The sequence below is a fragment of the Bos mutus genome, chromosome 4, assembly GCF_027580195.1.
Source record: "Bos mutus isolate GX-2022 chromosome 4, NWIPB_WYAK_1.1, whole genome shotgun sequence".
NCBI lineage: Eukaryota > Metazoa > Chordata > Mammalia > Artiodactyla > Bovidae > Bos > Bos mutus.
This window is the reverse complement of record NC_091620.1, coordinates 37,023,146-37,038,251: the sequence shown is the minus strand read 5'-3', so window position 1 is coordinate 37,038,251 and position 15,106 is coordinate 37,023,146. Positions and strand designations below refer to the sequence as shown.

General features: G+C 38.0%; 1 protein-coding gene across 2 annotated transcripts in view; it reads left to right on the top strand.

Moving 5' to 3' along the window:
- The window catches only part of VPS41 (VPS41 subunit of HOPS complex), a 192,973-nt gene that overhangs the window by 135,849 nt on the left and 42,018 nt on the right, over positions 1 to 15,106 (top strand). For both annotated transcript variants that reach the window (XM_005888154.3, XM_070369337.1), the window contains 3 exons: positions 8,648 to 8,745; positions 12,396 to 12,525; positions 14,181 to 14,296. In XM_005888154.3, coding sequence (XP_005888216.1) covers positions 8,648 to 8,745; positions 12,396 to 12,525; positions 14,181 to 14,296 — 344 coding nt within the window. The remainder of the gene's footprint in view (positions 1 to 8,647; positions 8,746 to 12,395; positions 12,526 to 14,180; positions 14,297 to 15,106) is intronic.

The window sequence follows — 15,106 nt, the reverse complement described above, 5'->3', positions numbered from 1 at the left end:
CTTTGGGTAGTATACTCTTTTTCACTATATTGATTCTTCCAATCCATGAACATGGTATATTCCTCCATCTATTAGTGTCCTCTTTGATTTCTTTCACCAGTGTTTTATAGTTTTCTATATATAGGTCTTTAGTTTCTTTAGGTAGATATATTCCTAAGTATTTTATTCTTTCCGTTGCAATGGTGAATGGAATTGTTTCCTTAATTTCTCTTTCTGTTTTCTCATTATTAGTGTATAGGAATGCAAGGGATTTCTGTGTGTTGATTTTATATCCTGCGACTTTACTATAGTCATTGATTAGTTCTAGTAATTTTCTGGTGGAGTCTTTAGGGTTTTCTATGTAGAGGATCATGTCATCTGCAAATAGTGAGAGTTTTACTTCTTCTTTTCCAATTTGGATTCCTAATATTTTTTTAAATGAAGTTTTTTTCATGAAAATTTTTTGAATGAACATTTAATGAAATGTTGTTCTCTCACGTATAACCACTATTTCTGCCCTAAACAGGCATATATAGTCATGATAATTGCTATTGTTTCCATGCCCATCTCCTCCCCTCTGGGAATAAATTGTCCTGCTCTGTACTCTTTGTTGCTTTACACCTATTTCCATTCTTGCATAGCACATGGAATTTTAATTATTTCTTCAGCTGCTAGACTCACAGTCTCTCTTAAGTCAGAGGCAAACTCATCTTCCTGATGTTTCTAGAAGAGTATCTTCTTGTGCTCAGTAATTCCTTATTCAATTAAGTTATTGATAACCCTCAGAGATATAAAACTCAAGATACAAGAAGTCTCTGTCTTATTCATTTTTATTTCAATCAGACGCAGTCATTCAGAAACTTACAGCATGTGCACTGTTGATGGCCTAATGATAGTATGTGTTTGTGACTATAATCCTGGCCCTGGCTTATATCAAGTTGATATCTAACCCTGATACATTAACATTTTGTGCTTGGAGGATTCTAGGAAGATGTAGTTGTGGCTGCATAATTTTTCCATCCTCCTGAGTTCTCCCAGAAAAATGGAACAACTTGATCATACAACCAAAAACCCATAGACAATATTTACAGCAAGGTAGCCCTAGGAATGCCAACATGCATGCAAATGACAAAACCCACCAACAGCCACAGGAACCACTGCGGTTCCAGAATTGGTGTGAGAGATGGCAGAGGGAGCAAGGGGGCTTCTAAAGAGAACCCCAAGAGAATGCCAAAACAGCCAGTGGGTGTTTTCTAGAAGAGACCCCAGGCCATCTGAGAGGTCTGGGTGAAGTCCTGCAGTTAGGCTGAAGAGTTCAGACAGCTGGGCAGCCCACAGAGTTCTCACAGTTGAGCGGCCAGTGCTTCCTGCCAGGGCTGGCTTTATGCAGGAGGATAAATCCCAAGCAATATGAGCAAGAAGAAATGAAAGAGAGATTATGCCATTGTGCTTAGTCATGTCTGACTCTTTTGACCCCATGGACTGGAGCCTGCCAGGCTCCTCTGTCCATGGAATTCTCCAGGCAAGAAAACAGGAGTGGGTTGACATTCGTCCTCCAGGGGATCTTCCCAATCCTGGGATCGAACCCTCATCTCTTGCATCTCCTGCATTGGCAGGCAGATTCTTTACCTTTGGGCCATCTGGGAAGCCCTAAAAGAAAGAGAAAGTCCAGATGAAAGCCGGGAGGGGACAGAGCCAGAAAGCAAGGAACCACTTTTAAAACTACATGAAAACTCTGAATGAGGGAACTCTTCAAGGTTAGAAGAGTTACCCCAGTTCCTGCCTTCTCCCAAGAGATCAGTGACTGATTTTATCTAAAAACAAGCACTGAAAAAGTACAAAGCTCAAATCCTCTGCTAAGGTTTAAGAAAAAAATTAATAAGAAACAGAATAACATCCTTAGCAATGAAAGCATACCAGACAGAAACACCCACAAAATAGATCACAACTGTAATTTACTGTTTCATAACAAGCTACAAGATAGTTGAAAGAAGTTACAGAAGACATGGAAGAACACCAAAAATCAGAATTAAATTTCAAATGAGATGACAGAATTCAGAAAATACTTATAAATTAAAAAATTATTTCAGAAATAAAGGTTAAACTGGAAGGAACATGGGAGCAAATAGATGCAAAGATAGTACTGTAAGAGAAACGGAAGAGGAGAAAGATTTTAATCACAAATAAGGAGTGTGTATAAAATAACTAATGAGAACCTACTGTATAGTTCAGGGAACTCTACTCAGTACTCTGTGGTGACTTAAGTGGGAAGGAAATCCAAAAAAGAGGGTGTGTGTGTATATGTGTAGCTGACTCACCTGTACAGCAGAAACTGACACAACAGTGCAAAGCAACTGTTGTTCAGTTGCTCAGTTGTGTCTTACTCTTTGCGACCCCGTGGACTGCAACATGCCAGGGTTTCCTGTCTTTCACTATCTCCCAGAGTTTGCTCAGATTCACAGCCATTGAGTTAGTGATGCCATCCAACCATCTCATCCTCTGTCATCCCCTTCTCCTCCTGCCTTCAATCTTTCCCAGCATCAGGGTCTTTTCCAGTGAGTTGGCTCTTTGCATCAGGTGGCCAAAGTATTGGAGCTTCAGCCTCAGCATCAATCCTTCCAATGAATATTCAGGGTTGATTTACTTTAGGATTGACTGGTTTGATCTTCTTGCAGTCCAAGGGACTCTAAAGAGTCTTCTCCAGCACCATAATGAGAAAGCATCAATTCTTGGGCGCTCAGCCTTCTTTATGGTCTAACTCTCACGTCAGTACATGACTACTGGAAAAACCATAGCTTTGACTATGCAGACCTTTGTTGGCAAAATGATGTCTCTGCTCCTTTAATGTGCTGTCTAGGTTTGTCATAGCTTTTTTTCCAAGGAGTATATTAATATTTAGGGCTTCCCTGGTGGCTCAGACAGTAAAGAATCTGCCTACAGTGTAGGGGACCCAGGTTCATGCCCTTGGTTGGAAAGATCCTTTGGGGAAGTAAATGGCAACCCACTCTAGTATTCTTGCCTGGAAAATCCCATGGGCAGAGGAGCCTGTCAGGCTACAATGCATAGGGTCACAAAGAGTCAGAGACGACTGAGTGACTAACACACAGACAGGTTCGTCATAGCTTTTATTCTAGGGAACAAGGATCTTTTAATTTCATGACTACAGTCACTGACTGCAGTGATTTTGAAGTCCAAGAAAATGAAGTCTCTCACTGTTTTCATTGTTTCCCTATCTATTTGCCATGAAGTGATGGGACTGGATGCCATGATCTTAGTTTTTTAAATGTTGAGGTTTAAGCCAGCTTTTTCACTCTCCTCTTTCACCTTCATCAAGAGGCTCTTTAGTTCCTCTTCACTTTCTGCTATTAGGTTAGTGTCATGTTCATATCTGAAGTTATTGATATTTCTCCTGACAATCTTGATTCCAGCTTGTGCTTCATTCATTCTAGCATTGCGCATGATATACTCTGCATAAAAGTTAAATAATCAGAGTGACAATACACAGCCTTGATGTACTCCTTTCCCAGTTTTGAACCAGTCTCTTGTTCCATGTCTGATTCTAACTGTTACTTCTTGACCTTCATACAAAACTGTACTCCAATAAAAATTGAAGAATTGAAAGGGAAAAAATATTTTTGATTAAATGATAAATACTGAAGATGGGCAAAGGTAGTTTAGCCTGCAAATAAGAGTCCTGGGAGACAAAACAAGGAAATGGAGTAAATACCAGAAACAGTAATTCAAGAGAAATTTCCTGAAACTAGTTTTAAAACAGATACAAAATAGATATAAAACCTAGAAACTGTAAATTAAAATAGTACAGTGTGTATATGAAAAGTATAACCCAAATGCATATCATCAAGATATACCTGAGTAAAATTACTTGATTTTTAAAGACAAAAAATTATAGGGTATCTGGACCCTATAATTGGACCCTGTGCTGTCCAATAAGGTAATTACTTGCCACTTTTAACTATTAAGTGCTTGAAATGTGGCAGATGTGGGCTGAGATGTGCTGTGTCTAGGATTCCAAAGACTTGTGTGAAAATAAAAAGTAAATTATCTCAGTATTTTTTTATGTTTTCGCTTGAAATAGTTGTATGTTGATATATTACATTAAATAAAATATTTTTTAAAATTTCATCTCTTTTTACTCTTAAATATGGCTACTAGAAAAACTTACATGTATAATTATGTTTTTGTCTTAAGTTAATACTCTGTTGAATAGCACCGATCAAGATCTGAAGCTTCTCTTCTAGATTGGGTCTGTATAGAATTGCCCTCTTTCTGGATCCAATTAACTCCTTGAATACAGTTTTTATGTAAATAATCCTTCTGAATCTTTCTTTCTCCTTCTCTCTTATTCTGCTTAGAATCTCTTCTTTTCTTGAATAATTTCTTACAATACGTGTAGGAATGCTTTATCCTCCTGAATAAAGTAGAGCACAGTGACTCTGTCTCCATCAGGGTGAAAGCTGTGCAGCAGCTGTCATGTTGTTTTCGCTTGAAAGTGGAAGTCTCAGTCGCTCAGTCGTGTCTGATTCTTTGCGATCCCATGGACTGTAGCCCACCAGGCTCCTCTGTCCATGGGATTCTCCAGGCAAGAATACTGGAGTAGGTTGCCATTTCCTTCTCCAGGGGATCTTCCCAACTCAAGGATGGAACCTGGGTATCTTGGCTTACTTCCACCATAATTCAGGGACCCCAGAGCAGTTCCTGCAGGGCCCTAGAACCATCAACTCACTTTCTACACCTCCTTGATCTGCAGTATAGCTACTGTCTTTTGTGGCTTTCTCTAGAAATTCTGCATTTTTCTCTTCTTCCCCCTTGCTCCCCAGCTTTTGCTTTCTATTTTGTCTTAGTGCTTTCCAACAGAAGTTGTCTTTTTTTTCTTTATGATTTATCTTTTTCAGATAATGGAAAGATTCTGTGGTATGAGAACCATAAACCACCTATGTTCAAACTATTTTCCTTTAATGAGTTTTTTTTTTTTTTTCATTGAAATTATGACAACTCTTGGAAAATATATTTCAGGGAAAATAAGTGAAACTTTGATCAGTCTATAGAAATTTTGAAATAGAAAGGCAGTAATGACATGAAGACATTTATAAATTTGGTCGATAAACAGTACATAATTTACATATGTTCTTTAGAAGAATAAATGTTACCATCCAGTGTTTCTTTCTCTAACTCTCTTCATTGTTATCTGTTCATTTAGAATATTTCTTGTACTTCTCTATTCGTTCTGACACCACTGTTTCTAACCAGCCCTTCAAGGATTTAGCATTAGTATAAAGAATACACTGAATCGTGATGGATCCTAAAACAGTCCTGTTCTGTTACCTTAGTAAGTAGTAAAACAGAACCCCATGGTTCATCCTAAAAGTTTTTTTTTTTTTTTTTTTGCTGTTTTTATTTTTCTTGGCCACATTATGAGATGTGGAATCTTAGTTCACTGACCAGGGATCAAACTGGTCAATCCCCTGCATTGGAAGCACAAGAGTCTTAACCTCTGACCTTCAGGAAAGTCCCTGAAGTGTCTTTTTTTAGTGTAGAATAACTAGACCTTTCCCTAAACTAGGACCTCAAACTAGGATGTGAATCCTTTTTTTACATGATACCATTACTAATGGGTATTCATGGAGATGAATTTCTAAGTGGTAGAATATTCAAAGCTAAGAAAAGCAGCCACTATTTAAGAATTCTTAAATTATAACTCATAGTGGGTGTGACTGTAATTGCAGTTTTGTTTTCCATAAGATTTCTGTTGATTTGAAATCATTTTAATAAAATGAAAAGAATTACTTGAATTACAACTTTTTCTGAATGGTGGTAACTTGCTTAACTGTGCCTCTGGAAATCTTAACAATGCTGTTTTTATATACCACATCTTTTCTTCATAAATAACATTTCTTTTTGTTTTTTGTTTGTCATTTAGACACTGCATGTCATTTCTACCTAGATTATTACTAATTTTCTGTTAGTAAGTATAGACAGCTTTAGCTCTTAACAAATAAGCATTTGCGACAGTATCTGGAATTGAGGGAAATAGATATCTGCTTCTTCACATTATTGCCTTGTTTAAGAACATCTTAGATATTCTATTTTGTTCTTAATTAAATAATAGGAAACTTTATGCATTATTAACTCAATTCAGTCTTAACCCAAGCTCTTGACAGAAATCAGGATGTAGAATTATTTTCTAACTTTTCTGTTCTGTGTCTTATGAGTCATGCATATATATCAAGGCCTTGATGTGCATTTGGTTACCTTTAGGATGGGTACTGTCTGATACTTCTTGGCAGTGAGGCTAACAGCCCATTTGGCATCTCAAGTGGGGAGAATACCTCATTCACCCACAATTTCTTAGATGATGCTTTCCTGTGGGTTCCTGTTTCAGAGAGGCACCCCAAAGGCTCCATGTGAGTCCCGTGAAGCAGTCTCTGTGGCACCTCTGACTGACTGATCTTCACCCAAATTGCTGGTAAGGGAACTGGATATGGAGCATTTCAGTAATGGAATGTGATTTAGTAAAGAAGAACACAAGTCCCACTCTACTAAACAGAGTTTAAGCAACCTCAGGAGTACTGGCATCCAAAACCTCCTGTTAATAGGCCTGTATGTCTGCAAGAATATGAAACTCACACCTGTCTGGTCATTAGGTCATGTGTGGCCCCACACTGATCAGTAGCATCTGCACATTCCAACCCTACTCTGTCCCTGCTCACACGCTACATTCACACATAGCACTGGGGAAACTTCTTCACAACCTTCAGTGTCTGGCTACACAATGGACATGCTCATCTCTGAGCATGCTTCATGTGAATATTTATCACATTAGCACTTTAGCAAAACTCTTTTTAAGTGGCTGGGTAAGAATATTCAATTCCAGTTCAGAGGTTGAGAAGAAAAAGTGTCCATGGCAGAGCTGCACAATTTGGACTTACACCATCTGGTTCTGTTCAGGGCACCCTGACTACCTATGTGATCCAACCAAGGACAGAGCTTAAAAATGTTATCCTTTTCATATTTATGTTGTTAACTGTTTGTGTGCATGCTAAGTTGCTTCAGTTGTGTCCGACTCTTTGTGGCCCTGTGGACTGTATCCTGCCAGGTTCCGCTGTCCATGGGGTTATGCTGGCAAGAGTACTAGAGTGGGTTGCCATTTCCTTCTTCAGGGGATTGTCCCAACCCAGGGATCAAGCCTGTGTCTCTTAAATCTCATGCACTGGCAGACAAATTCTTTACCATTAGCGCCACCTGGAAAGAGACATTAACTATTTTTGTTTATTATCCTGTTTCATTTTGGTATGAAAATTAAATTTTGAAAACAGTCGTATAAGGAGTAGGCATTAAAGATAAGCAGAGACAAGTAACACTAAGTGATTTATGAGGAGAATGGAGAGGAGGAAGAAGAAAAATTCACTAACCCCTCATTTTATTTGTATTATGGGTTTATTTCTACTCTGATATCTTTATTTTATACATGAGAAAAGTTATATCAGCAGAAATCAAAATGAATTGTCCATGTTTAATTTAACTGCAGTTACAACTCCGATTTCCTGACTCCATGTTCAATATTGTTTCCAGTATGCTACACTGAGTTCTCCTGGTTTGGAAAAGATGGCCATTTTATCATAAAAGTTAACTAAATTTGAAGCAGATACCACAGAACTGTGGATAAGAACTGAATCAAGAAATTCTTAGAAAATGTGATGTGTTCAAATGAGAGTTTACTCCCAAATAAATCTTATCAGTGCAATGTATAATTCATGGAAGAGTCTTTTCCTGGTACTAATACTGTATCAGTTAGCTTTGCTGTGTAACAAACCATCCCCTAAATTAGTTGCTTAAACAGTCATTTGTTATAAATAGTACAACAGCTAGTCATTAGAATCATCTATAGAAGTATTTGTACTTCTACAATTGAGCTGTCTGTAAGATCTTTGCGGTTTATTGTAATTAAATCTATATTCTTAGGTGATGCAATAGAAGAAATAGAACTAAGTTTTAATGACTGTTTTTTAAAAGAAAAGAGGAATTTCTTATTTTCTCTGACCTTTATTTAATACTGCAGAATTAGCATCAGTTTCATCATCATGTTATCTGTATCTACACTTTTTTATTTTAGAGTTTAGATAAAATGATTATTAAATGTTAAGAGTATTAATAGTTTCACAATTACAAAGAGCTTTTCTCATGACCATAATGCCATGGTAATGCCCTAATTGTGAAAGACTTAAATTGGTGTTTAAATTATTTTAGAAGTATTTTTGTCATTAATAGTATTTTTTATTTAAAATATTTAATTTTTTAAATTTAAAATTGTTACTGAATAATTTAGATTGGATTTTATGGATTTCAAAGTGTCTTCATGGGGCTTAACGCTGTCATTTTTAAACTAACAAGGTAATGTCACTTTTCACCATTCATGCTTACTACTGTTGTCGAGTTTGCTTATTGTTTGTAAAAGAATTTTTCAAGTGTAAGTTCCCAGATATCTTTTTCTGATACTGATTATCATCAAGAAAGTATGTTTATCTCTGTCACCTTTATGTTAAATTTCTAAAATGAGTCTATTCTGCATTCATAGTAGATGTGTTTTTTTCCTTTGTGTGCTGCTTTTTGCTGCTATTAATGATGAATCTTCTCTCCCTTTTGTTTGCAGTGTCTCAGTTTGAAACTGAATTCTACATCAGTGGACTGGCACCTCTCTGTGATCAGCTTGTTGTACTTTCCTACGTAAAGGAGGTTTCTGAAAAAACGGTAATTATTTTTACCTAAAATACAATGGGAAGTGCAGGTTCATCTGTAGCATTTTCCCCCAGATCTTGTTGCCATGGAAGAACTCAGATCCAGCCTTAGCAGAACTTCCTGACCTATAAAACAAGGACAGAGATTACCCTGCAGACTTAATGTATTTACCTTTCAGAAGCTCCACTCCTTGGTTGCCTTTGTTCCTTTTGCCAAGCAAAAGGGAGTCTCTTTTTTTTCTTTTTAATTTTTCTTTATTTTTTTCCATCTCTCCTGGTATTTCAGTCGAAAGGAATGAAGGATTTCCTCTTGCTGAAAGGCGAAGAAACTAAGCTGACACTGTGCATTAACTGAAATGACAGCGATGAAGTTGATCTGCAGCATCAGCAGAGGTCCCTGTGGTTAGAGTGAATTACCGAGAGGGCAGTCCATTATTTCCTGTGGTCCAGACATACTTGTTTACTTCCCAATGGCCTAGTGATTCTGAGTAGCTTGATTCTTGCTTGGAAATTAGATTCTTGCTAAGTCTCAGTTATCAGTGCAAATGATGGTATGAAACGCATAGCTAATAGGAAGCAGCAGAGAATCAGCATTTCATTATACATGACTTTGGAATGAAGCCTGTTATAGGGTCCAGTGGAGGGCCCTGCATACTGAGTCTTTCTTTGAAGCCTAGGTCGGCTGCATTCCTAGTTTGTCTTTATTGTCAGAGTCCAGAGGTCCTGCTAGGAAGGGGCTAGGGGTGGCTTCAGGGTATAAACAAGGAGAGTTTATTGTAAAGGATTTTCTTTTGGATGCTGTGTATAAAAGAAACACAATTGATCATCTAGCCCTCTACAGTGAGTGGGTTCCCCTTGTCTGTGTTCTCTCCCCTTTTTCAAACAGCAGAGAATAAAATGGAGAGAAAAACCCTGGGAGTCCCAGTTTTGAAGTGGTAGCTGCTCTCCAGCATTCCTCTGAGCAAGCTCTTATATCAGGAAGCCATCGCTATAGTAACCTGGAGCTCTGGGTGCCGATGTTGCTAGGCAATGGGATGCTGCAGACTTAAGTGAACACTCAAACCTGCTAAAATCAATAGGACTGGCTTCTAGCCCTGTGCAGGACATCAGTTTATTATTATTTTATTTATTTATTTTTTTGAAAAGAAAGAAAAGCAGTGGCTCCTGAGGGAGTAAATACAGTGCTTTTTGATGAGGAGTGTGGGGAGGATTGAGAATGTGGTTGAAAGACATAAGGAAAGAGGCAGTAAAATGAAAAAGGGAAAGCCTAATAAACCACTGACCAAAAAAAGAAGGAAAGGAAGGAAACCTTTGCTAATAAAAGAGAATATTGGAAAGGAGTAAAACCCAAGAAAGGCCAACCTCAAAGAGCAAATTAGAAAATGGAATTTTTTTCAGAGGAAGAAGTGAACGTCTTAGAGATGTTTTAAAAATGTGTGTGTTGGTGTACATACCTCTTCGTATTCTGTACCACCAAAGGACACCTGAAATCCTTCAGCACAAAATGAACTGATAAAATTAAGGCAGAAATAGTAAAGAAGCATGCTTGGGGCCAACTATGCCCTCCCCACTTTTCATATCAAATAGACAGGTTAAATGCAACAGTAAACAAATTTTTTTCTACCAGGCTTAATGTTACTCCAGCATATTTTTCCCATCATATCTTTGACCTTCATGCCTGTCCCCACATGGTTGTAGTGATAGTTACAAGCTCCTCTGTGTTGCTGTATTTTGAGGAGCATCATTCCATTCTCTGTGCATATGGCTGTGCAGTCTCCCATCATTATTTATGGTGCTTGTGACCTATTTCATTTCGTTGATATAACCTAATCTATGAAGCTTAATGTTTTTTTTTTTTTCATTCATTAATAAAGCGCATGTGTGTTAAGAATGGTGCTGCACATGGAGTATCAAAGATCAGCCAGACCAGGGACTTGCCTGGTGGGCCAGTAAGATTAAGACTTCACCTTCCAGTACAGGGGGTGTGGGTTTGATCCCTGGTCAGGGAAGTAAGATTCCACAGCCAAAAACCAAACATAAAACAAAAGCAGTGTTATAACAAATGCAATAAAGACTTAAAAAAAAAAAAAGTCAACAGGACCAAATTCCTGCTCCCTGGAAGTTCACACATAAGCAGGGCTGTTTGACCAGTGAACAAAAGTTGTAAAATAGTGAGAATATGGATTTCTCACCCATCACTTTGCTGATGGATTTCTTACATATGAAGGAACTGTTTATATGGTCTAGCCAGGTGGTTTTCTTTTAACATTGTTTGGTTCAATCTTTTTTTCTGTTTTTGATTCTGATTTTGATTTTTTTTTGGTCATTGTTAACAGCTGTTAATGTTTTTAAAAATACTCAAATCTTTTTTTCCTTTTTTGTTGTTTTCAAATTAAGATATTTGTCATTTCTCCACAGATCTGATCAATTATCCTGTATATTCACTGGGGTTTTTTCTTCCACCAGTTGACCTTTTGCAGTTGTTCGTTAAAGTTTTGAATGCTTTAAACGTATGAAATGCAGTACTAACCTAATGGTTTCTCAGTTAACCTAACAAAATTGATCAAAGGGATCTGTGAGGCTTACTGCTTTATTGAGGGACCTTGGAGATTCAGGGGTCGTTCTGGACTTCTTTCACGCTGCTTCTTTCATCTGCATTCTCTGTACAGTGCCACACTGCCTTAGCTCTTGTTGCTTTGGAAGATAGTCCAAGTACATGTTTCATGCCCCTGTGCTGAATACCCAGAGAGCATGAGCTTTACGGTAAAACAAACTTGATTGCAAGTATAGTCCCAGTTTTTCCACAAATCCCAGTCTTACCATTTACTTACATAACTTTAACCTCAGTAAATTTTTTGATCCTCAGTTCGTTCCTCTGCAAAATGAGGAACAATATTTCCCAAGGGTGATTTAAGGACTCAGGAGAGTAATCTGTAGATAGTCACCTACTAAGCTAGTGGAATTGTCATAGGCCCTCATTAAAGCATATTTTCCCCTTCTGTCTTGGTCCAGAACTGCAGAATTGTAGTCACCAACCTCATGGGGTTATCTAAATTGAAATTAATGAAAATTAAATAAAATTCAAAACTCAGTTTCTCGGTCATAGTTGTCACCTTTCAGGTGTTCAGTAGCCAGCCGTGACTGCTGACATGGTACAGTGCTGTCTATTCTGTATATCTCATTACAATATAATACATACATACAATACATACAAAAGGTCAGAATAAACCACTGCTGAAGCTATCCACAGCTGCTGGTGAGAAGAGCTAATATCTGCCAAATTTATCAAAGCAAGGCATTTAATAATGGCTACCTAGAATTAATTTCGGAGAAGGCAGTGGCACCCCATTCCAGTAGTCTTGCCTGGAAAATCCCATGGATGGAGGACCCTGGTAGGCTGCAGTCCATGGTGTCACTAAGAGTCGGACACGACTGAGTGATTTCACTTTAACTTTTCACTTTTCATGCATTGGAGAAGGAAATGGCAACCCACTCCAGTGTTCTTGCCTGGAGAATCCCAGGGACAGGGGAGCCTGGTGGGCTGCCGTCTATGGGGTCACACAGAATCAGACACTACTGAAGCGACTTAGCAGCAGTAGCAGCAGAATTAATTTGTATCATTTATAGAAATGTAATTCCAGTGAGCCTTTCTTCCTTCCCCAGGAAAGAGAATACTGCGCCAGACCCAGATTGGATATCATCCAGCCACTTTCGGAGACTTGTGAAGAGATTTCTTCTGATGCTCTCACCGTGAGGGGCTTTCAGGAAAATGAATGTAGAGATTATCACTTAGGTGAGAGAGATCAAGGATCTGACTCATGTGATTTCTTATATTTGTTTTTTCCCCTTCACCTGAGTAGCATAACCAGAAGTTTAAATCAAGGTGTTGAAAGGCTCTTAGAGCTAATCTGGACATGTTGAAAATTAAGACGCCAAGGCCCAGAGATGCTGGAGAACTTGCTTGAGTTCCCAGAGCAGAAGGAAGGGGTAGAGATGGGGCCAAGACCAAGGTAAGGAAGCTTTGTGGTCTTCATTCTTACATTTGGTCTCCTGTCCTAACTAATGTGACACCTGACTTACAGTGATGTCAAGCAGCATGGTTCTGTGGTTGCCATATCACTCGGGTGTACTCTGGGTTGGCAGAGAAATTGTCCTTCTGTGGCTGAATGCTCAGAGCTTGAAAGAGTGTATGGTACATACTAGACTTTTGCTATTATTTGTCGAGTAGATGAATGAATACATTTAGTCACCGCTTGGAAATAAAAGGAGAACCATTACTCTGTAGTCATACCAGGGGCATCTGTATTTGCAGTTCATTTCAGTTGCTCAGTGGTGTCTGACTCTTTGCGACCCCATAGACTGCAGCACACCAGGCTTCCCTGTCCATCACCAACTCCCAGAGCCTGCTCAAACTCATGTCTATTGAGTTGGTGATGCCATCCAACCATCTCATCCTCTATCTTCAGTCTTTCCCAGCACCAGGGTCTTTTGGTGTTACTCTTTTCTTGAAAAATACATTGATGAAAAAATAGAACAGCTTTGGCTGTTGAGACAATCTTTCCTTCTTTAAAAACAATTAACATATTTTGAGAGTATTGTCATTTATTTTGGTCAAGAGAAATGAAGAAATATCCTATATCTGAGTTTTCTTATATGAAGCCCTTGATCAACTGGGAAATGGGAGTGTCTGTTCTGGACTTAGAAAAAAGCAAATATGACTCACAAGAGAATGCATCCAGTCGAGGTATTTCTCCTTAAAGCAAACTTGGCTGCACACTTAGAAACCCTTCCGAATAGATTTTATAATTGAATTCTGCAGGAAACCCTTACCATCGGCATTGTGCACAACATGCTGCAGTGATAGATGATGTCCCCAGGCCTTGGGGCATCTGTCATTTATGCTTTAGATGGCCTTGACCTTGATGAGGAGGAAACATTTATCGCCAACTGTAGGGCGTAATTGTTCTGTAAAAATAGAACAGTGCCGTAAATGCCCATCAATAAAGTTTATATACAGTAGATAAATTATATATAATAGACACCAAGAATTTTCAACACTTTCAACTGAGGTCAGAATGTTAATTATGAAACATAATTTTTAAGCCCTCCTTACTTCTTTAAAGATTTTTTGGTATTTCCTCCCACCCTCCTTCCTTCCTTCTCTTCTTTCCTTCCTCCCTTCTCTTCTTTCCTTCCTCCTTCTCTTCCTTCTTTTTTGTTTCAAATTTTTTTACATGTAAATATTTTTTAAAACACTGAAATAGATTCTGACATTCTCACCTCTAGTCTCCCACCCTCTTCAAACACAGCCAAACACATGTATTTCAAAGGTAGGAGAGTTTCCCACTCAGTCTTAAAGTTGGGTAGTCTAACCAAGTCCTCCCAAACCACTGCCAAGGTTTCTCCTATTGAGTCACCCAAGTTGTTCCTCTCTTCTCTTATCTCTAGAGTACTCAGAAGGCGAGTCACTCTTTTACATCGTGAGTCCAAGGGATGTTGTTGTAGCGAAGGAACGAGACCAAGATGACCACATCGACTGGCTTCTTGAAAAGAAGAAATATGAAGTAGTTTTGCTTTTACTTTTTTCAAAGTATTGACAGATCAGTAACATAAAGAGGATAAAAGCATTTTTTATAATAAATCTTTCATGCTGGTCAACTAGAATGCTCTAAGCTAATAATATGTCGGAGGCTAATAACTTTCCACTATGGTTTTCAGAAATTAGAGGGAATAAAGATGGCAGGGAGGTTGACTGGCTTTACTGGTCAGTGGAGGAAGAGTTGGCGATGGAGGGAGGGAGTAGGTTAAATCCAGCCTACTGATGTGTTTATTTGGTGGTTTTTTAAGGAAAATAAAATTGAGCTAGTATTTCAGGATCAACTATTTGAATATTTTAGTGAAATAATTTATCTTGTGCTTAGTTCATTTATACTGTGCTTAGTTCATATGTGAAAGTAAAGCTATCAAATTATACTCATTTAGGATGGTTTGAACTGTCTTTTTAGATAAAATGATGTTGTCCACTTCATTGAGTATTGGGTCAGACTAGTTTGAGTATAATGTCCCATCATGACTTTTTTTTAAAAAAAGGAAAACATTTTAATTGCTGCAAAAGCACCATTGTGGTGGTTTAGTTAGGGAAGCTCTCTGGAGAGGCTTATCTGCTAGTTAGCTAAAAAACAAAAAATAGTCCATTTATTTGGTGCTTTAAGTTTGTAACCACCTGACATGATTTGAAAAGAAATGTTTTTATTGAATAATATATAAACTCTTTGGAATCCAAGTATTGAAAGCAGTTGATAATATATAAACTCTTTGGAGTCCAAGTATTGATTCTCCAAATATTGGAGTTCAAGTATTGATACTTTATTGTT